The sequence below is a fragment of the Juglans regia genome, chromosome 14 (genome assembly GCF_001411555.2).
Source record: "Juglans regia cultivar Chandler chromosome 14, Walnut 2.0, whole genome shotgun sequence".
NCBI lineage: Eukaryota > Viridiplantae > Streptophyta > Magnoliopsida > Fagales > Juglandaceae > Juglans > Juglans regia.
In genome coordinates, this window is record NC_049914.1 from 6283655 (window position 1) to 6307688 (window position 24034).

At 38.4% G+C, this 24034-nt stretch overlaps 1 protein-coding gene across 2 annotated transcripts; it reads left to right on the forward strand.

The window, feature by feature from the left end:
* The first annotated feature begins 689 nt into the window (after positions 1–689).
* Positions 690–24012, forward strand: LOC108996936 (N-terminal acetyltransferase B complex auxiliary subunit NAA25). 2 transcript variants are annotated; one of them, XM_018972983.2, is made up of 19 exons: positions 690–995; positions 2014–2170; positions 2256–2374; positions 2478–2552; positions 2799–2892; positions 2999–3117; positions 7121–7191; positions 17733–17874; positions 17998–18173; positions 18617–18819; positions 19440–19570; positions 19811–19887; positions 20138–20212; positions 20403–20595; positions 21283–21402; positions 21584–21722; positions 21869–21909; positions 22252–22506; positions 23008–24012. In XM_018972983.2, exons 1-19 carry the CDS (start codon positions 849–851, stop codon positions 23704–23706), a joined length of 3033 nt encoding a protein of 1010 aa, XP_018828528.1. In that variant the 5' UTR covers positions 690–848; the 3' UTR covers positions 23707–24012. The 2 variants fall into 2 exon arrangements, with proteins under 2 accessions (XP_018828528.1, XP_018828529.1); XM_018972984.2 differs by lacking the exons at positions 690–995; positions 2014–2170 and having other exon boundaries at positions 2317–2374; positions 2482–2552; positions 23008–23706.
* Positions 24013–24034: the final 22 nt, after the last annotated feature.

A 24034-nucleotide genomic window follows, 5' to 3' on the forward strand; every position in this document is an offset into this window, starting at 1 on the left:
GAGATAAAATAAGATATTTGTAAAAACAAACGAGTTGGAAATGTAAGGGTGAGTTTGGTTGTCAAACTCATCTCAACTCATCTCAACTCATCATTACAACTTTTTCAAATTTCAATACAAAATATAATAAACAATTCAACTTTTTCAAATTCTAAAATAATAATAATATTAAAAAATAATATTCTAACAATATTTTATCATCTCAACTCAACTCAACTCAACTCAACTCAACTCACTTCAACATCCAAACACAACCTTAGTTGAGAGCCTCCAAAACTTCCGTCACTGTTTTACTACACACTTTTTATTTTTTATTATTTTTAATTTTATGTCACATCTAAGTATCACTCTCTTTTTTTTTAGGGTGAGTTTGGTTGCCAAACTCATCTCAATTCATCATTACAACTTTTTCAAATCTCAATGCAAAATATAATAAACAATTTAACTTTTTCAAATCTTAAAATAATAATAATATTAAAAAATAATATTCTAACAATATTTTATTATCTCAACTCAACTCAACTCACTTCAACATCCAAACACAACCTAACTCTTTGCAGCCTTGCTCCAAACAGGGAATGTTTTCAATTCGGGTCAGGTGTACAATCGTTTCCAGGAAGTGTATACACTTCAACCGTTTACAAACACTCGTTTTTTTTTTTTGTCCCCTGAAAGCAACCCAAGATTAGGTTTGTTTTCATTTTTCTTTTTGTCCAAAGTCCAAACCCTCCTAACATCCCCCGGTCTGTAACTCTCATCCTTCGTCACAGAAGAGCCACCAAGTGTTACAAAAGCCGAAGAGAGAGTATCGTTTCTTCCTTGATCTCGAACCCTGACACCGACCTCTAATGGCGTCCAAGTTTGGCTTGGCCGGTGGAATACCGGAGCGACGGGTCCGGCCCATTTGGGACGCTATCGATTCGCGGCAGTTCAAGAACGCTCTCAAGCTCTCCGCCTCGCTTCTTGCCAAATACCCCAGCTCACCTTACGCTCTCGTAAGATCATTTTCACAGCTATCATTATCTTTTTTCCTTGTACTATCATTGTTGTATCATCTTTCAGAATTTGCTTGCATTTTCCTTTCTTGAGCATTTCTCGTAAGAACCAAAGAGAGCGTCTTGAAGTATAAAAGCTACTGTATAATATGGATAAATGCACATATATCTATTTATGTATGCTTACGCTTGTTTCAATGTTACAACTTATACTTGAAGGGTTGGATTGATAAGTAATGTGTATTTTTTTGAGTTAATTATGCTCTCAATGGCTTTTAGTTTGAATTCATTCCTTTTTGCTTTTCGTTTGGGAGTATTAATGCTTGAATTTATCTCATTTCATTATTTTCCATCCTGAGACGACAACAGAAAAATTATCTTTTGGGGGGGGGAGGGGGAACATCGTTTTATTTTCTTGGGGTGGAAGGTAATTTTTGGAGGAAGATGGGTGAAAATACCAAAAATCCCATATTTTTTCATGTTCTTCAGACTTCTGGGAGACCCTAGCCTCCCTCCCCATGGTGCCGTCCCTGATTCCATATATGCCCTTATTTCTCTTCTTGTTAAGCTCAACTCTGGATTTCAATATTGCAGACACTGCCTTTTTTGATAAATATTCGACATCAAATAGTTGGAAATATTTTTAGCAAACGATGGTCGCATGGGCTGAGGTGATGATAACATAGTAAAAACTATCTATATTCCCTAGTGTGTTCTAATAGAAAGACCAATAAATTTAGGACCACACCCCTGGTGAAAAATCAGTGATTTAACCAGTTCCGTGTAGGGAAACTTCCGAGAGTGCGGTGCACGAGACCGGGGTTTACTCTTCAGGGGTGGGTCTGAGGTTCCCCGACATTAAAAAATATATACATATAGGATGCAAAGAGCTAAATTTATAGTATGCCATTAGTCTATATATCTTTTGAAGCTGTTTTGATTAATATTATCTTCATAGAAAATAACAATGTTTGAAGGTGGTTTGTAGCAATCTTATTTTCTTTGGCATGTTCTACAGGCACTTAAAGCTCTCATCTTGGAGAGGATGGGGAAACCTGAGGAAGCACTATCTGTTTGCTCAAGTGCCAAAGAGCTGTTGTATAAGAACGACACATTTTTGATGGATGATCTCACTCTAAGCACGCTGCAGATTGTTTTCCAACGACTTGATCACTGTCAGTGTTTCTTTTGATGCTTGGAAGTAACCTATATTATATGTATATCAGTGTCAGACATGTCTCATAATTCCTATATAATCAGTGGACTTGGCTAGAAGCTGTTATGAATATGCTTGTGGGAAATTCCCAAACAATTTGGAACTAATGATGGGGCTTTTCAACTGCTATGTCCGTGAATACTCATTCGTGAAGCAGCAACAGGTTGGTTTTTTTTGTAATGTTTACATTATATTTACATATACATTTTTGTACTGTTCCATTTGGTTTGTTTGGGGGACAATTAGATAACTTTGTCTTCTGGCAGACAGCTATCAAAATGTATAAGCTTGTTGGTGAAGAAAGATTTTTGCTCTGGGCTGTTTGTAGCATTCAATTACAGGTTCTACCAGTTTTCTCTTTTGTTTTTTGTCAATTGATAGGTACATTATCAATGGCCAATTTTTGAAATGATTGCCAGCATAACATGGAAATGTACCATATAATATCCACCCCTCCCCCATTGCCAAAAAAAATATTCTGGCAAGAGCACAATTAATCTACTAGATTTTATACTAATTGTATGTTGCGTTTCTAAATGAGTAATTTTTTTCTATTTATTGATCCATGGGGTCTGACCTTCTGGTAGGTGTTTTGTGGTAACGGTGGAGAGAAGTTATTACTCTTAGCCGAAGGTTTACTCAAGAAGCATGTTGCCTCCCATAGCTTGCATGAACCTGAAGGTGCACTTAAAATTTTTCCTATCATATCTATCTTGGACAACAATCAATAGGCCTCTTGTGATGAGAATGGTTGGTATCCTTACCAAATGTTTGGAATCTATTGCAGCTCTTATTGTCTACATTTCTGTACTTGAGCAGCAAGCTAAGTATGGTGATGCTTTAGAAATTCTCTCTGGAAAATTAGGATCACTTTTTGTGATTGAGGTTGATAGGCTGCGCATACAGGTACTTTCTTAAGCTTTAACTTCTTAGTATTAACATTCATTGATAATATCATGTCTATCTATACATTTTTTTTATATAAGTAGTCTATCTATACGTTAAATGTTTATGTGTATGTACTTGTGTTTTTTCTTCCATGTTTGTGTTTTTCTTCTTTTGGGGATGAGGGTGTGTAATGCCCTAAGGGAGGCCCAAACCACATATGAGCCTATACTCCAAAAGACATAGTCAATGATACAATTGAAGTCCTGTTGAAACATTATAAAGAGCAATAACTTCTCTTTCCCAAGCAATATGAGATCGCATATACCATATACCCTTATCACTTATCAGAATGAGCTATCACAATCTCCTTCCCTTATATTCCCAACGTTCTTGTCGGGCTAGTTCGTCGTAGGCTACATGCCTCAAGTTCTATATTTCTGGTTGGATAGGCTCTAATACAATTTTTAACAACTTACTAACACCCCAAGGGAGGCCCAAACCACAAATGGGCCTACAATTCAAAAGGACTAGTGGATAGAATTGGAGTCCCATTGGAACATTATAAATAGCAAGAATTTCTCATTCCCAAGCAATGTAAGATCCATATATCACAAGGTGAGAAACAAAACTTCATCGAGAAAATAGGTAAACTAAATTTGAACTTGTATGGGCATGGGGTGTCTTTAAGGACGGCTTCATGAGAAGAAAATTAGGAAACCGAAAAATATGTTAAAAAACTATTAAATACAAAGTCTATAAGGGAATATGCACCCTTCTAGATGCCCAATGATTTTAGGAAGATAATGTGAGATGTCATCCTTATGAATGAACTCCATTGATCTGCGTAACACCCAAATTTGTTCTCTTTATGGTCTTGACAATAAAGGGGGACTTTTTTTCTATGCATTATTACTTAAGAATGGGACACATGCTAATGAATTGATGTTTTTTCCAACCGAAATGAATATTTTTTATTCTATGAGGAGTTATTTTTTGTAATGGAATTTGCTTGCAGCCATGACAAAATAGAGGAGATTTTTTTTTTTATAAGTAAGAAATAATATGATTGAAATGAATGAAATAAGCATAGCCCATGTACACTGGAAGTATACAGAATAACACCTAAAAACATTCTAAGGACGATAAATTAAAGACAAGAAATCATGAACATTGTCCCCATTTAGTACAATAGCGGAAAACCAAAGCATTAAGGTGTCGAGAAAGAAATTCTTCAGCTCAATTATTGGGCGTTCCTTATCTTCAAAGCAACATGCATTCCTTTCCATCCAAATACACCACATGATGCACAACAGAATCATCTTCCACATTGCTGCCACTTGCTGACAGCCTTGCATCTTCCTTCAACAACCCAACAAATCCACCACACTCAAAGGCATAACCCAAGCAACATTAACCCTTTGGAAAATCTCATCCCACAACACCCTTGTTACTTCACAGTGTAGTAGAGATGGTCCATAGATTCTCCATTCTTTTTACACATGCAACACCAATTCATCACTACACATCCTCTCTTCCGTAGATTGTTCGTGGTCAAGATCTTCCCAAGAGCGGTGTTCCATACAAAAAAATGCTACTTTAGAAGGCACTCAAGACCTCCAAATATTCTTCCTGGGGAATGGATTATGATCCTGTGTAACCAAAATCTTATAATACGTCTTAACAGTACATTTTTTGTGATTATTAGACCTCCACTTCAAACTATCACACTGTGCCAGAGGAGTCCCCATGGAATATAGTAGACTGAAAAATCTGAGACAATAAATAGTTCCCAATCATGAAAATTCCTATTAAAAAGAATATTTCACTGATGAACATATAACCGCATATCCGCCACTAAAGCCTCCCAATTAGCTACAATATGATAGAGAGTCGGAAAAACCCTTTCCAATGCATGATCACCACACTACGCATCCCGCCAAAAACTGATACGATTGCCCTCACCGGCTACAAAACGAATCTGTTTTTCGAAACAAGGCCAGCCCTTCCTTATAAACTTCCATAAACCCACACCATACCCCCTTCTCATTTCATTGGAACACCAACCACCTCAAGCAGCACCATATCTAGCGTCTGTAATTTCCTTCCACAATGGTCCTCCCTCCGAGTAATATCTCCATAGCCATTTCTCAATAAAGCTTTATTAAAAGTTTTCAAACTACACACTCCCAACCCCTATTTACAACTGGGGCACATATTGTCTTTCAACTAACCAAATGAAACTTCTTCTCCTCCTCCTAGGGGTGCTACCTTCCTCCTGCGGGGTGAGGGCACCCCTTCCCCTCACCCTTGTGGGGGGTGGGGTTTTCACCCCCGCCCCCGGGATGCAGAGGCGGGGGCTGGGGCGGGGTGCGGGGTGGATTCCCAATCCGTCCCGCCCCCTTCTACTTAAAAAAAAACATTACATTTTATTTGATTTAAAATTATTTCTAAGTGTAAAAGTAATTAAAAATATATATTTTTAGACCAAAATTATAAATTTAAATTTTGTAAATATGACTATTTTAAAAAATATTTAATTTTTAAATTTGCTTGTGCATATTTTGTATAAATTGTAGTGTATTAATTTTTAAATTATATAGTTTTTAAATTTACCAATGCATATTTTGTGAACAAGTCTAACAAATTGTAAGAGCATCCTCATTGGCTTGGCTAAAGTCCAATGATATCTAAACTTTAGCCAATATGTGCCAAAAAACCACCACATTTGATTGAGTATCTCTATAAAATTTTAGACTTCTGCTACAGTGATTCTCCAAATTTGTAGGTGAACAGTAGGTTAGCCAAACATTAAAATATTCAATTCTCACTTTGCTCACAAAATATGTAGGTATTTTTTGTAATTAAGAAATTTGGTTCGATTTATTATTATTAAATATAAAATGTGATAAAAATAAATTAATTAGTTAATATTAATTAGAATATTAATTATTAAGTTAATTATAATATATTTATTATTAATATTAATATTTAATATTAATTTAATATTTAATAAATGTGATAAATATTAATATTAAGTAGAATTATAAAATGTGATACAAATAAATTAAATAAAAAATTATTAAATTAATAATATTTTATTATTATATAGAGAGTAAATGACTAATCCAATATGGAGATTGAATTTAAATGGAATAGGCAAATACAAAAAAGTGTGATATTGGTTAAATTTTGAAGATGAATTTGGTCAAGCCAATGATGATGCTTTAATATATATTTATATATACACAATTTGTAAAATATAGATATATATTTATGTTTATATATATAATATATATAAGTTTCTCGATTCTATTCACCACCCCTACAGGCATAGGAAACAGAGATAAGAAATATGTGGGAAAGTTAGTAAGGGTACTCTTGATAAGAGTGAGACGACCCCCTTTCGATAAATACACCCGTTTCCACCCATCCAACTTTTTCTCTACCTTTTTCACCCATATAACTCTAGCCTTGAAAGTTGCACCCAACGGAAGACCCAAATATTTCATTGGTAAAGAGGACACCTTTATGGGTGCCCTAATGAACTTATGCATAGAAGAGAAATTTTAACGGTTATGGATAAATTTATGCATTAGTTACATTTTCTCCTAATGAACTATCGTCTCCGTTACTAATCAAAAGCTATCATCTCAAATAAATGAGGTCAAGCTTCCAACATCCTAAATAAAAAGTAAAAAGATGTTCGGTGTTTCACATAATGCAAATAGTCATAGTTTTGCATGGACTACTTCCCGTGAATTGACTACTTCAAATAAAATAAAAAAGATAAATGGACTGCTTCCATTTTTTCTAGTTTTATTTCATTATGCTGCCACCCTTTCGTGAATTGAATTAGATGAAACGAGTTGAGTGGAATTCATTGGTTTAGCGGCACTTCTTCACCATGCAAAATTTCAAATATGTTTAATGTGATTTTGGGTTTATGTGGATTTTTTTAAATTTGTGTAGTTCCTTTTTGCTTTCCTTAATCAACTAGTGCAATTTCACTCTAAGTTGACAGGGGAGGCTTCTTGCTCGGGCAGGTGACTACTCTGATGCTGCCAATATATTTCAGAAAATCCTAGAATTGAGGTATGCTTGTGTAAAGTTGCATAATCCCCAAAGTCATAGTCTAAGCTGTTCAAGACAAAAGGGTCTTAGCCTAGCTTTTTTTTTTTTATTATTTTTTTAAAGTAGCAAAGTTTGTGAGTTAGTGGCACAATTAATGTTTGGGGAAGCTAGAAATAAAAGATCAGAAAGAGCCCTCTGCATGGCTTGCTGGGATTTTCTTTATGATATGATAGTGTGAAAAATACTTAGGAATTATGTTTTTTTAGTTCGTAATTTGCTAAATAAGTATTTGAGAATTTGTTTTGGTTCTCCTTGTGTATGGCCTTTTTATTATTGTATGTTGTAGTATTTTAATAGTAAGGTATTCTCTCTCCCCGACTTGCTTGGAAAAAACACAGGGTTGACGGTAGAGAGGTGAGCCGCCACCTCTATCTCTCTCTACCTCCATAGACAAACCCTGCAAGTCATTCACCATTTCAGGAAATGTTTTGTGGTGGTTACTAATTTGACTCTGAAGAAAAATATTCTCTCTCCTAACATATTTTCTCTCCATACACTTTTTCACCTCTGGTTGATGAAGTGGTTCATGGGAGACTGAGTGTGTGATTCTTCAAAGTGTGGGGAAGAATATGGGTACGTTGAATGTTGTTAGTATTGATTTTAAGAATTTTGAGGTAGTAAGGAAGGGAAGATGGGTGCATATTACTGAGAGGGGATGGAAGTGGGTTAAGAATCTTCATTTGGAGTTAGCCACGGCATGGTGGTTCACAAAAGCATTGGAGGATTGCTTGAAGTCAGGGAGAAAGGAATTTTATTCAGCACACAGAGAAGGTGACAGTGGCTTCATAGCTCAGAGAAGTTCTAATGCACAAGGGGTGTTCATGGCCCTGGTGGAATACAAACAGGGGGGCCGGCACAACTGCATTATCATTCCTGAAGATAGAGAGGGGAAGGGGTGGAGGAAAATGGTGGAGGTTTTGAAGGAGGAGGGTAGAGGAGGCCGTCATGTTGGGGTGGCATCAATGAAGATGGCAGTGATGTCGGCAGCTCAACCTTCGTCGTAGTCATATAAGGAGGCTCTACAGAAACCCAAACCGACTCCTGTTGCTAACCCTAGAATGCGTGAGGTTGCCATCTCTGCAGAGGCACAACATAGAGGGGGTGATGGTAGGGGAATTGTTTGCCCAAATAAAGAAGTACTTCGGGCGCTAGCAGAGATGCAGGCTCAAGTGGGAGAGTTGCAGAGTCAGATGTTTGGTTTAATTCGGTATATAGAGGAGGATAAAGAGGAGGGAATGAAACGGTGCGGAGTGGAGGGCAGGGGGCAGGGATCAAAACGGTGTGGATCATTAAATTATATTGGCGTGGGATGGGGTGGGCTTGGGCCAAGTGTAAGGCCCGTTGGAGGGGTGTTTAAGGGGAAGGGAGTTGGGTTGTTGGAAGGTCCGGACATGGAGGAAGGCTTGAATCGGGTTTGGAAACCTAAAAGCCAAAATGATATCGGCGTTTCAGGAGGGCTTCACACGACGACGCCAACGCACACGACAGAGCCACCACCTACACAGAAAGTTTCGCCGGCCCTTGGGGAGTCATTTGGTGGCACGTCAGAGCCGATGCCTCATCGGAGGAAGAAGAAGAAAAAAATAGTAATCCGATAGTCTGTGGTGGTTTTGTAGGCGCTGGAAATGGAAGAGGGGGAATTTTTGGGGAGTAAGGTAGGAGGTGAAAGAAGGGATCATTAAATTATATTGGCGTGGGATGGGGTGGGCTTGGGCCAAGTGTAAGGCCCGTTGGAGGGGTGTTTAAGGGGAAGGGAGTTGGGTTGTTGGAAGGTCCGGACATGGAGGAAGGCTTGAATCGGGTTTGGAAACCTAAAAGCCAAAATGATATCGGCGTTTCAGGAGGGCTTCACACGACGACGCCAACGCACACGACAGAGCCACCACCTACACAGAAAGTTTCGCCGGCCCTTGGGGAGTCATTTGGTGGCGCGTCAGAGCCGATGCCTCATCGGAGGAAGAAGAAGAAAAAAATAGTAATCCGATAGTCTGTGGTGGTTTTGCAGGCGCTGGAAATGGAAGAGGGGGAATTTTTGGGGAGTAAGGTAGGAGGTGAAAGAAGGGATAATGCTGGTGAAACATCACATGAGTCGCAGATCATTGGAGAGCCAGAGAATCTTGGGCCAACATAGAACACGCTGAGGGAGGGTGAGAAATGGTCTGATAGTGAAGATATGGGAGCATTGGTGAATGTGAAAGAGAAGGAGCAGAGGGAGGGGGAAGGTGAAGGTGAAGGCTCCTTAGTTTTGTTCAATGCTGAATCCAAGGCTGAAGAGCTTGCAGGGGAGGATCCTCTCCAATAAGAATTATGCATCCTTTACCGGTAGACTGGGTTTTGAAAATGGTGGAAGAACTACAGAGTTGTGTGGGGATTTCCTGTGTGGGATATGCAGATGAGTTTAGGGTATTGCTAACAGCCATTGAGGCAGGCCATTTTCAACAGGAAGCAAGGCCAAAAAGAAATAGAGAACTGCAGCGGCTGGATTGGTCTATTAATTATGACAATAAGGAGGGGAGTGCAAGTCGTGGTAGGAATAAAGTGAGGACTGGTGTGGTTGGTAAATGAAGCCAAAAATTCTGATATAGAATGTAAGAGGGTTGAATGAGATTAACAAACGCCTCCAAATAAGATCCTTGTTAAGACAATGGAAGATGGACATTATTTGTTTGCAATAAACGAAGTTGAAGCTTATTGCAAGAAAAACCATACAGAGTATTTGGAGTTGTCAGTATGTAGGATGGTCATACTTACCTTCGCAAGGGGCTTCGGGTGGTATATTGGTTATGTGGGACAAAAGGATGGTGGAAAATATAAAAGAATTTGTGGGAGAATATTCGGTGAGGTGTTCTTTTAAAAATTCTGTTGATGGTTTTGTATGGGCCTTTGCTGGGGTGTATGGACCTAACTTAGATTGCAAAAGACGTTTGCTTTGAGATGAGCTGGTTGGTTTATGTTCTTGTTGGGAGGTTCCTTGGTGCACTGGTGAAGACTTTAATGTGACAAGGTTTCCCAGCGAAAGATCCGGGGAGGGGAGACATAATCATGCAATTGTGGAATTTTCTGATTTAATATCTGAGCTAGAACTTATGGACCTTCCTCTTATGGGAGGTGATTATACATGGTCTAATAACCAAGCTTGGTCAAGGCTGAATAGATTCCTCATATCTCTCTTATGGGATACGCAATTTCCAGATGTATGCCAAAAGAGACTTCCATGGGTATGTTCTGATCACTTTCCTATAATGTTAGACTGTGGAGGAATTCCGGGGGGGAGAAGACCTTTTAAATTTGAGAATATGTGGTTAAAGACGGAAGGGTTTGTGGAATTGGTTAGGCAATGGTGGAATTCATATCAACTATAGGGCACTCCAAGTAAGATATTGGCTGGAAAATTGAAAGTTTTGAAAGTGGATTTAAAGACATGGAATGAACAGACTTGTGGAAATGTAATATTACAAAAAAGAAAATCTCCTACAAGAACTACAAAGTTTGGAGGGTGTTGAAGATGAGAATGAACGCAAAGACCAAGTATTATCTGAGAAGGTTGATATTAATGGAGGAAATCTCGTTGAGGCAAAAGTCAAGAGCTTTGTGGCTCAAGGAGGGGGATAGATGTACAAAATTCTTTCATCGAGTTGCAAACTCACACATGAGGTTTGATGCCATAGAGTCCATGACTATAGATGAAGGTATATCCACTGATCAAGCAGTAAATAAAGATCACGTTGCTGTACATTTTGAACAATTGTTGACAGAACCCTATGAATGGAGGCCAAAAGTGGATGGTCTAGTTTTTAAGGCCATTGATCAAAACAACATGACTTGGTCTGAGAGACCATTTGAAGAGGAAGAGGTAATGAACAAGGACAAAGTGCCAAGTCCAGACAGCTTTATTATGACACTTTTTAAACTTGCTGGGAGGTGGTGGGAGGAGATGTCATGCAGGTGTTTCAGGAATTTTTCTTGTTTGGAAAATTCGAGAAAAGATTAAATGCTACTTTTATTACACTTGTCCCTAAAAAGGTGGGTGCCATAGAGGTGCAAGACCCAAGGTACTTGCCAATAGGATGAGCACAGTAATGGATAAGATCATTTCTAAGTCTCAAAATGCCTTTGTGAGAGGTAGACAAATATTGGATTCAGTTCTTATAGCCAATGAATGCCTAGACAACATGCTTAAGTCAGGGGTACTAGGTATTTTATGTAAGCTGGACATGGAGAAGGCCTATGACCATGTCAATTGGGATTTTCTGTTTTATTTGTTGGGTCGATGTGGATTCGGGGAAAGATGGAAGGGGTGGATGATGCATTGTGTTGACGGCTCGTTTTTCGGTTTGGTAAATGGTGATCCGGTGGGCTTCTTTAATAGTTCGTGGGGACTACGACAAGGAGATCCACTTTCACCACTCTTATTTGTCCTCGTGATGGAGGCACTTAGTAGAATGGTGTCAGCGGTTGTAGAGGGGGGGTTTTTCTCAGGTTTTTCAGCGGGGGCTTCTAACCATAGCTCCATAACTATTTCTCATCTCTTGTTTGTTGATAATACGTTGCTGTTTTGTGAGAATAATGCAGGACATATTCAATCTCTAAAAGCTATCTTACTTTGTTTTGAAGCGGTATCCGGGTTAAAGATCAATCTTGCTAAAACGGAGATGGTTGCGGTGAGTGCAATGAGAAATATTAGTGGGTTGGCCAGCTTATTGGGATGTCTGGTCTTCTCGTTGTCGTTAAAGTATCTTGGTCTTCCGTTGGGTGCAAATTTTAAAGCCACGACAATTTGGGAGGAGGTGTTAGAGAAATTAGAGCGTAGGCTGGCCGGGTGGAAAATGTTATACTTATCGAAAGGGGGAAAGATCACACTTATCAAGAGCACGCTATCTAACATTCTCACATATTTCTTGTCTTTATTTCTCCTCCCGGTAAGCATTGCATCTAGAATTGAGAAATTCCAATGTGACTTTTTGTGGAGTGGACTAGGGGATGAATTTAAATTTCACTTAGTTGGATGGGATAAAGTATGTACTCTCTTGAGTGCTGGTGGGTTGGGGGTTCGCAATGTTAGATCCTTTAGTAAGGCTCTATTAGGAAAATGGTTGTGGCGTTATAATCATGAGAGGGAAGCCTCATGAAAAGGGGTAATTGATGCGAAGTATGGGGGTGCAAGGGGGGGTTGGTGTTCTAGTGAGGGGAGGGGGGCTTATGGTGTTGGGTTGTGGAAGCACAAAAGGCAAGGGTGGGGGACTTTCTCGAATAATACTAGGCTGTGTTTGGGGGGAGGGCAGTAGAATCAGCTTTTGGAATGATGTGTGGGTGGGAGACATGGCCTTTAAAAATGCTTATCCTAACATTTTCAGAATTGCAAGAGAAAAGGAAGCTATGGTGGCTGATGTGAGGGTGGTTAGACAAGGTTCACAGGAGTGGAATATTAATCTCACTAGGGAGGCACAAGATTGGGAAGTGAGTGAGCTAGTGGATTTTTTCAGCTTACTATATAACATCACTACCGCGGATCCAGCTGATGACATGATGGAATGGAGGCCTTCCAAGAACGGAAAATTTTTGGTACACTCTTTCTATGACATTCTTACAGCTCAAGATAGGCCCTATTTTCCTTGGAAGAACATATGGAGGAGTAAAGCACCTCCCAAGGCTGCGTTCTTTGTTTAGACAGCAGCTTTAGGGAAGATACTAACCATGGACAACTTAAGAAGGCGTGGACTCATAATTACGGATTGGTGCTGTATGTGCAAAAATAGTGGAGAAACGGTAGATCATTTACTATTACATTGTGATTTTGCAAGAGACATATGGACTTACTTTTTCAGCAAAATGGGAGTCGCACGGGTAATGCCAGGAACGGTGGTGGAACTACTAGCTAGCTGGAGAGGGATCACAGGGACACCACAGATTGTAGCGGCGTGGAAGATGTCGCCTATTTGTATTTTCTGGTGTATTTGGAGTGAAAGGAATGATAGATTCTTTGAGGATCATGAATGCTCCTTGGAAGAGTTTAGGAGTTTTTTTTGGAAGACTTTATTTATGTGGGCCATTGCTTTAGAGTTAAATGGTCTCAGCTTCCATGATTTCCTTGTAACAATTTCTTAATTTGGTATACTCATATGTATACCTCTGGTGTACTTGGGCTATGCCTATCTTTATCAATACAATTGCTTCTTACTTATAAAAAAAAAAAAAAAAAGGTCTTTTAATAAGACTTTGATCAGGACTGTCTGTGGCTGTTTTGTGGAATAAACACGAGGGATTTACGAATTATGACTGCTCTTTAGTCTAATCTACAAGCTCACAATCTGCTGTTGAGTTGCGGCCTATCACATAGTCTGTAACAATTCTGTTGATGATGGGGGCCTTTCTTTGTCCCCAACCTTATATAGATTGATTGACTGGATCTCAATGCATTCTTTCTGTGCTTGAGGTTTCTTTTTTAAGTTATTGAAATATTAAAAATGCTAAAGGCATAGTCCAAGTGCACAAGAAGTATAAAAGATGAAATCTAATTAGAAATAGAAAAAGAAACAAGACAAACATGGAAGCTTAGCCCATTAAAAACTGTAGAAGCTACCCAAAGGAATTTTTTTCTTTCTATGATAAAATTAACTAAAAATATCAGTATTGTAGGAGCAGATGGGGAATCCCAACAAATATATATAAAAAAAAGGAAGTTGAGTGCAAAAAATAATAAAAAATGAGAAATTAAACCCAAAGGTTAGGTTGCATATTTCTTGTATTTGTGGTCAAGGAAAGGCTGCCTTGATGGCAGTTGAATATGCTGGAGGGAAACCCAACAGCACCGAGATGTACACTGCAACTATCTGTATTGAGGTGGTCAATGAGGGTCTATTCTCTCGCCCTGAAAAAAAGCATCCAGTCTCATTTAAAAGCTTGGAACAAGTGTGATCTGGAGCCATGGAGACACGAATGGGCTGCTGGAGGTGGCAGCGTGTGGCGGCCACGTGCTGCGGGCTGCGGGGATGGTGGCCTTGGCTGTGCGGTAAAATGGATCCGAGGGCTGCGAGTCTAATGGTGTGGTGCGTGTGAGGTGGTTGTGGACCAAAAGTGAGCCTCCTACAACCAAGGAAGAGAGAGAGAGATGGAAAAAGATGAATTTGAGGGGAGAAACCAGTCCCAGAGGAGACTAGCTCTTCAAATCCCATTGAAAGAGCCCACGCACACGGCTGGAGATGCGTGAGGGCCATTTGCTGGTGAAAGGAGGTGGTTGATGGTCGTTTTAGGTAGGTTGTTGGACAGAAAATCCAACGGTAGAGCATGTGCGGGTTGAGGGTTGACGGATCGATGTAGATCTAGACTTTTTCGTGGTAGATCCTAAGGGCTTTGTCGTGGGTGGTTCCCCTGTCATAATAAATAATAAAAAAAAGACTTTGTTCTGGTGCAAGAGAGAAAATGGGAGGGAAACTAACAGTGGAGAGAAAGGAAAGGGGGGAGAGAGATTTTCTTTTTTGATAAGTAAGAAATTTTATTAATTACGTAAGTACGCATAGCCTAGGTATACATAAAGTATACAAGAGGTGAACCTAATTACAAGCTAAGTACTGTGAAAATCAGCATAAAAGTCATTAAGGCTAGTCCCATTCAATACAATGGCTGAAGCCCAAAGTAACAATGTATGGTAGAAAAAGTCCCTAAATCCTTCCATCGACCGTTCCCTATTGTCAACGCAGCAACCATTCCTTTCGTTCCAAGTACACCACATTAAACATAGATGCACCATCTTCCAAAAAGCCGTTATTTGACGATTACCCTGAATTCCTCTCCAGCATAACAATAAATCAGCCACCTTCCTAGGCATGACCCAAGCAATGCCAAGCCTAGAGAAGATATTCTCCCATAAGGCCTTGACCACTTCACAGTGTAAAAGAAGATCACCTGCTGTTTCTCCATTGCTTTTACACATAAAGCACAAATCCATTATTAGGAATCCTCACTTTCTTAGCTTATCAATAAGTCAATATTTTCCCATGAGAGGCCAGCTAGCTAAAAAAAGCAACCTTAAGTGAAACATAACTCCTCCAAATACTCTTCTAAGGGAAAGCAATAGAAGAATGCAGTGACAAAACCTTGTAGAAGGATCTGACCGAGAAGTTGTTCCCAGTATGCTTCCAACGCAACCTGTCCCCTTCAGCTTTTAGGTTCAGCGCATAAAGTGCCCTGTAAAGTTCTGTAATGTCACCCACCTCCCAATCCTGGACAGCTCTAGTTAACCTCACCAACCATTGGAAGGAGCCAGCGGAAGTGACCATGTTATAAGCCACTGAAGCGTCCTTGTCCAACACAATCCTATAGAGTGAAGGGAAAGCGTTTTTCAAGGCTATATCACACACCATTTGTCGGACCAGAATCTGGTTCGAGTTCCCCTTCCCACCTCAATTCTGAAATTGTTGGAGGGATCTACCCATCCATTCCTGATACATTTACAAACTCCCACCCCATATGTTCCTACTTCATTAGAGCACCATCCTCCCCAAATACTCTCATATTTTACTTCAATGACATTTCTCCAAAGAGTGTCCCCTTCCGGCTGGTACCGCTATAAGCCTATAACCATTTCCCTAATAGTGCAAAATTGAAGATTCTCAACTTTCTAATCCCCAAGCCGCCACAAGGTAGAGGCAGTAGCGGAACCAGAAATTTGTTGTAGGGGGGGCCGAGCAAAGCTAAAACTATAATAAAATATTTTTTATTTTATTTTTTAGTTAAAATAATTTATAAGATCAAAATAATTTTGTAGAGGGGGCCAAAATAATTTTTTAGAAAGGGGATCAACATAATATGAAATAATATAATCCTATTAAATCATAAAAAACTAAAATATATTAATTTTTTTTTCAAACTTTGGGGCCCCCCCCCTGCCCCTATGCAGGTCCGCCACTGGGTAGAGGGGTGCAGATTTTCTCTCACTTGATTAAGTGGAGTTTCTCATCTTCTAGGCCTCCCCACAAGAAAACACGAAAAATCTTCTCCAATCTATTAGCCACCCCTGTAGGCAAGGGAAATAAAGATAGGGAATATGTTGGGAGATTGGATAGCGTGCTCTTAATTAGGGTGATTCTACCACCTTTGGACAAATAAATCCGTTTCCAACTAGCCAATTTACATTCAATCTTTTCGACAATCCCATCCCACATTGCCTTAGATTTATGAGGAGCCCCCAAAGGAAGACCGAGATACTTAATAGGCAAGGATGACACCGTGCAGCCCAAGATGGCAGCCAATTCACCTAAGTTATGAACCAAGCCAACAGAAACCATTTCAGATTTAGATAAATTCACTTTAAGGCCGGAGACCACTTCGAGGCAAAGCAATAGTGCCCATCTGGTCTGGATCAGGCTCGCGAAGAATCAAGGTGTCATCGGCAAAAAGGAGGTGAGATAGCTGTAAACAACCATTCGAGGAGCCGCCCACCAAGAAACCCGAGATTATATTCCTATCCACCACTGCATTCAGCATTCTGCTCATCACATCCATTACTAAAACAAACAGGAAAGGGGACAAAGGGTCCCCTTGTCGCAAACCCCAAGAGCTGTTGAAAAAGCCTTTGGGAGTGCCGTTTGCCAAGACCAAGAATCTGATGGTTGTGATGCAATATTTTATCCATTGACACCATCTCTCCCCGAATCTGTATCTGCCAAGGAGAGAGATATTTTAAAGCTTAGAGAAGAAAGATTAGAGAGGGATGGAGGGAAGCGAGTAGCAAAATTTCCCCTCCATGTCCTCTGGCATGAATGGTAGGGGAGGTTTTGTTTTCCTCTCTAGGTTCAGAGCAGCTGGTGGGTTGCTACCTGAAGGAACTAAGTATAGAAGAAGAGCACCTAATTAGAAATAGAAAAAGTTAACAAGAAAATGAAGCTTGGCCCATTTTAATCCACAGAAGCTTCCTAAAGGAATGGAATGATTGAAATTTTGAGGATCAAGAGTGGGCGATGGATGTTGGAGGATGGTGAGGCTTAATGCGGTTCATTTGGCAGTAATGCAATGCTAAAATATTATAGATGGCAAGAGGATGGTGTTTGAGTTCAAAGCCATTACCCTAAAAAACCTTTCATAGTTGGATGGTTGCCCACAATAACTCTCATTTACTAGTTTTTTAGATTTTACGGACTCTTGTTCTTTTTCCTCTACTAGTTGGTTGGGTATGGCCTCTTGTATACTTCTGTCTCTTGTAGACTTCTTTTGTACATAGGTTGCACTCTGCATTATCATTGAGATTGACTTATCAAAAGGAAAAAAAAAAGTTTGTAGCGTTCTGTAATCCTACCATTAACAATGGTCTTAGTCAATTTGTTCCTTTTTCTGTTTCATTGAGACCTCTAGCATATTTTGTGTTCAACGTTTTTTTTTTTTTAAATAACTTTCTCCTGTCTATATCCAGGAACATAGATTGCAATTTTGACATGCTGTTTGTGAGACATTGTACTTTTTGCCCTTTCCTTTCTTCAACCCTTGATATTGTTTCTTTCCTCTTGCAGCCCTGATGATTGGGAGTGTTTCCTACATTATTTAGGCTGTTTGCTGGAGGATGATACCAACTGGTGTAATGGGGTCCCCAATGATCCAATTCTTCCATCAAAACACATGGATTGCAAGCTTTCACACTTAAAAGAAGAACTGGTGTGTGTTTACACTAGAATTCTGTGCTTTTTCTCCATATGTTTGGTCATTTTTTCATATTTCAAGTAGCACTTTGCTTTGACCTGTTGTGCAGAATTTGATTTCCCCAAATTGGTTATGCAGTTTGATTCTCGTATGTCAGATGCATCAGAATTTGTACAAAAGTTACAGGCAGGCACCAGTGACAATACTTTAAGGTGTCCGTACTTGGCAAACCTTGAAGTTGAAAGGAGAAAGCACCTATATGGAAAGGGGGATGATGACAAGCTAATGGATGCTTTGATGCAATATTTTTTCAGGTACATTACAACCTATGTCTATTCTCTGCAAAATTATGTTTATTGTTTTATATAATTTTCTTTATTATTTAGCGTGAACTTATAAGGCCTTATAAGTTTATAAAGCCATGAGTTGGGTTATACTATCTCGTGGTCTGTTTATATGACATTTCTAGCTGGTTATGGGTTGCTTTCCTCTTTGCCATGATTATAAGTTTTCTTGTACGTTGTAAGAGTCAATCTTTTAATTCATCCATCTACCTTGCTGTGTTGCTAGGACGAAGTTCATGCGTTTTAGTGGATTAATTTGATGTGATGATGTTGTAAAGTCTAGGAATCTCTGGTTAATTTGTTTCAAGCTACAAGCTTGTGTTACATTTTATGAACTTTTTTTTTTACAAGCTATATTCATGATGATGCAGTTCTGATTCTATCTTTGGAGTGTTTTTGCTTGTCAAACACAGGTTTGGTCACTTGGCCTGCTTCACTTCTGATGTAGAGGTGTTTCTCGAAGTCTTGACTCCTGATAAGAAAACAGAGTTCTTGGAGAAGTTAAAGAAAGGCTCCGAGTCCCTTTCAACAGTGCCAACTAAAGTGCTTGGGCAGTCAATTACTATCTTAAAGGTTCAAGAAGTAGTTGGCAAGATGTACAAGCTCTCGAAGAGTGGTAGGTCTCTTGCCTTTCATTCTTAAACCTCTGAAATTTCATTTGCTTGGAAAATACCCTTGAGCACCCAAGTTTTCATTTCTCTGATTTTTTTTTTTCATGTTTTGGGGGGAAGGGGGGGCTAGTGCCAGCTAAGATTTTACTTTAATAGGACCGCATATTTTTTTGACTTCAACATTGTTAACCCATGTTGCTGGTGTGGATTGTGGTATATTATCATTATTTTATCAGTATCCTTATTCTGACTTCTAATTCTTTTGTTCATATATCACTCCCACTAGGAGGTTCTCATGGCAGTGAAACACATTGTATGCCAGAAGCAATGAGTCACATATAAAATTTGAAGATGTTTCTCATTTCAGTAAAAATAAAGGTCAATATTCATAAATTAAATATAATATTTTGAATTAGCAACGAGTTACCTTTAATTTCTTTTATATGTATCTCATTGCTTCTCACTTATAAAAAAAATGTATCTCATTGCTTCTTCCTGTGTGCTTGGGCCATGCCTATTTACTTGTCTCAATAAAAGTTTTCTTACCTATCAAAAACAAAATATGTGTCACTCTGTGAGCTCTGCCATTCAGTTTTCAGCTAAACCTAGAACTCTTCCTCCCCAGAACTCGAGGGCTCTGCTGTTCAGATGGTGGAGTTGTATTGTAGAAACCTTCCACTTTCAAAGGACTTGGATCCACAAGAGAGCATGCATGGGGAAGAGTTGCTATCTATGGCGTGCAATGTGTTGGTTCAGGTATCTCATGTTACATCTAGAAAGTTATTGTTGTGTTGTGTACAAACTTGTATTAGAGCTGTTTTATAAAATTTTATGTATATGTTGTATCATGTATATACATCTCTGTTATCATGCATTCATGTACTATGTTTTACTTGAACTCTCTCGTCAGCTTATTATGATTCTCAATGTGCAAGTTCCATTTTTTTTTCCTTCAATTTGGTTAATGCTCATACTGACAGGTCTTTTTTGGTTTAGTTATTCTGGCGTACTAGGCATCTTGGCTATTTTATAGAGGCAATTATGATTTTGGAGTTTGGCTTGACCATCCGAAGGTCAGGAGCTATTGTTTCTGATTAAATTGGTATTAATAAATGAGTCATTTATTCAAAGTCTGTAGCATGGACATTAAACTACTATGATTTCTTTACCACGTTTTTTTAAATAACAATAATAAGATAACACCATCTTTGTATATATTTTTTTAGGTGTGCCATCACTTTCAGTCTGAAAGCTATTCATTATATACCATGTTAGGGGGTTCTCTATGACAAGATAACATTTGTATATTTTCATACGTGGCAGATATGTATGGCAGTACAAGGTCTTACTGTTGCACTTATATTCTCTCATGGGTGCCCTTTCATCAGCGTATGAATGGTAAAGTTATTTAATTTGTTGTGACTTTACGTGTTAATTGATGGAAGACGTTATTTTCAACTAAATGATGCCACTCATGCTGATTTAAGGGCTATATGGTTGGACTTACTACTTTATGAGCATTAAACCACTCTTATGCAGTGCCTTTTCCTCTTCTTTAAGACTAATGGCTGCATTTCTCTTGTTTTAGTTATAAATCTCTGGATGCAAAGAATATCTTGATGGAAACTGTTTCACACCACATTTTACCCCAGATGTTGGTATCTCCCCTTTGGGTGGATTTAAATAATTTGCTAAAAGATTATCTCAAGTTTATGGATGACCACTTCAGAGAATCTGCTGATCTTACATTTCTTGCATATCGCCATAGAAATTACTCAAAAGTACGTGCATATTTCTTACTTTGCTTATTTTCATTTATTCTGATGTATGTGACAGCAAATGTGTTACATGGTTCCAAGATTTACTAGAAGCAATATGTTTTCATTTTATACCCTTTTCATTGCTTAACATGCTAGAGAAGGTTGGTTTGTCGATCTGCATGGTTTTCTTCTTTTCACTATTGCTCAACTTACAATATTTGCAGGACTTTAACTCTCTCTCTCTCTCTCTCTCTCTCTCTCTCTCTCTATAATATATGCTGTTTGTGTGCACTGCAGGCTTTTATGCGAGCTTTGAGAGTTTAGCTTGTCAATATTTTTTACCAATCAAAAATATTAGACTCAAAATGGAGAAAAATAAAAGTGAAAGGGTTAAAAAATACTTTCCATGAATTTGGGATCCCCTAGGACATATTAATGCGTTATGAGTTAACTGCTTCATTACTTTCAAACAATCTGATTTTGTAAGGCCACTTGCCTCAGTTAGGTCATCAATCTCTCTCTCTCTCTCTCTCTCTCTCTCTCTCATGAGGAACTTATTTTAATTTGTGACACATTAAATCCATTATGCCTGGCTCTATACCTTTCTTGTTGCTTTACCATGTCATCTCTATTTTGTTGGCACTGTGCATTTTATGGTTTTGACTTTATAAAATGGAAGTATTTATACTCTAATGTATCATATTTCAGGTAATCGAATTTGTGCAGTTTAAACAACAATTGCAACACTCTAATCAGTATTTAGTGGCAAGGGTTGAAGCACCCATCCTGCATTTAAAGCAGAATGCTGATAACATTGAAGAGGAAGAGGTAATTGTTATTTTTGCGACTTTTTTAACATTGAGAGATGGAAGGGTTAATGTTTAATTTTACCTATAAAAAAAGGGTTAATGTTTAATTTTACAACTTGAGTATGTTAAAAAATAAAAAAATTTACTTGAGCATGTAATTGCATATTCTCTGCTAACGCATCTGATGATATCTTCTCTAGCGTGTTCTTGAAAGCTTGAAATGCGGGATCCAATTCATTGAGCTCTCCAATGAGATTGGATCCAAGTCTTTAACCTTCAATGAAGACTTGCAGTCACGGCCTTGGTGGACACCAACTTCAGAAAAAAATTATCTTTTAGGTCAGTGTAACATGGATCTTGTTTTCAGTTGTATTTAAGGTTACAATTCTTAGGCATGGGAATTTTGGCTATACAGATTTCAATCCTGTTCTTGCATCCAATGCGACAAAACTTTCTTGAATTAAATTGATGGTTGTTGTTATCAGGTCCATTTGAAGGAATATCTTTCTTTCCTAGAGAAAACATGGTATGGAATTTCTGTCCTTAATGACTTAATTTGCATATATGTTTCATACTCGATAGAACTTGTGTACAATCCACTTTTGTTTATATCACTAATGTCCAAAGAGAAGTGCTAGGTCTACAAAGAGATTTTACGAAAGTATACAAACCGATGTGACATAATGTGATACAACAAAAAATGATTTACAATCAAATGTACCATACCAGGTCACATCAGTTTGTAAGCTTTTACTTTTGTAAGAGTTTTGTGTAGAAGTATTTCTCATGTTGGAAATAGTTGTTTGACTTTCTTCCTATGCCTGCTTTAATTTTGAATATTTCCTCTATCTGCTGGCATGGAAACTAGACAACAGAACGTGAAGCAAATGTACGGAGAGTTATTGAGAGGAAATCTCTTCTTCCTCGAATGATTTATCTGTCTATTCGAAGTGCTTCTGCATTACTAAAGGAGAATATTGAAGTGAATGGTTCTCTATCTGACCCTAAAACTTCCTCAGAACTGAAGTTTCTGCTTGAACGCTATGCTAAACTGTTGGGATTTTCTTTAAGTGACTCAATAGAAGTAGTTCTGGGGGTGTCTAGTGGCATAAAACCTTCTTCGGTAAGATTTTATCTACTGTCTAACATAAATTCATATTTTGTTATCAATATCGTTTTTAGACATTATATTATTTTCACCTGTCAAAAAACAAATAAATTGTTCACTATAGTCTTTTAGTTTCAATGGGCATGGACGTCTTGTTTAAAATTTGAGAAGTTGTGCCTTTTTCCTTTGCCAAACCTATGACCATAATTTCTCAAAAACCATTTCAAATTTTATAGTTTTCATTATAGAAATGGGATTATTAAATTTTTACTTGTTATCTTGTCCCAATATTTGCGGTTTTTATGAACTGGATTTACATGGATTGCTTAGAGGCAAGGTTCTATCCAGATTAATTGGTTTATTGTTAATTTACCTAACAACAAAATAGTTATCCTCCCTGATCCAATTGAAGCTTGTCAATTAGAATAAGTTTGTCAAGTCACCATATACACAGCTCAAGCACTGCACAACTTGGTTTAGCATTTCATCAAAACTAAAATTCTGCACCTGCTGCAGACTATTGATTCGGATTTGATCGACTGGTTGAATTTTGCCGTGTTTTTAAATGCATGGAACTTGAGTTCCCATGAACTAGCACAGCCAAATTTAGATGGATATAAGGCTGGTAGTTGGCACATCGTGGATTCCCTGCTGGAGAAGTATATTTCAGAGAAGGTCAGATCTATGGATCCTCTAATCTGCTCTCCTTGGGTTGATCTTCCAATTTTGGTGCAATTGGTTTCAGAGCCATTGGCTTGGCATGGTCTTGTACTCCAGTCTTGTCTCCGGTCATCTCTTCCATCTGGAAAGAGGAAGAAGAAAGGTGGTCCAGATTCTACCTCTCCCCCATTCCATGCAATTCGAGAATCAATCCAATCTTCATGTGGTACAATAGAAGATGTTATGAAATGGTTAAGAGAACAGATAAACAGGCCAGAGGATGAAAATTTGGAAACTACACTCTCCTTTCTTCAGGGTAAAGGACAGAATGAGGGCCCTGGTCAGGTTTTTAAGATCGTAGAAACTTTTGCATCATCCATAAATGACACAGAGCTTGGCGACTGGATCTCCCAAGCAGTAAAGTGTTGGAGTCCTGTTGATGTTGCAAGGAAAATAGTAACTGGGAAGTGTACAGTACTATCAGAGTTTCTCCAAATGTGTGGATCAAAAATGAAGTTACTACAGGCATTAAAACAGCAGATTGCTCAAGTCTGAAGTTTGATTACTAAGGGACTGGTGGTACTGCCGTTTCATGGGTTCGCCTTTGATTGTTGGCACTTTGCTTCTATCTTGTGTGCCTTCATCATCTCCAACATTTCAATATCGTCCTACCGCGAGGTTGGTGTGTGATGGTAGTGGTTGAACTGGTATGACAGTGTACACGGAATAAACTAGCAATTCTTTTTCCTTTTTTCCTTTCACAATCTTTCAAGTCTGTAGCAGATTTTGTTTTGTATTTATTTCTAAACCTAATTTTTTGGCAGTGTATCATCCATTTTCAATGGTACTTCACATCGCTGATTTGTTTTTCGATGAAAAATAT

Bases quoted from the DNA above. Each gene is read 5' to 3' on its own strand.
- LOC108996936 (XM_018972983.2), top strand. From the start codon at position 849: ATGGCGTCCAAGTTTGGCTTGGCCGGTGGAATACCGGAGCGACGGGTC. The intron at 2,893-2,998 runs GTGCACTTAAAA...AATCTATTGCAG, and splicing joins TAGCTTGCATGAACCTGAAG to CTCTTATTGTCTACATTTCT. The intron at 18,820-19,439 runs GTAGGTCTCTTG...CTTCCTCCCCAG, and splicing joins GTACAAGCTCTCGAAGAGTG to AACTCGAGGGCTCTGCTGTT.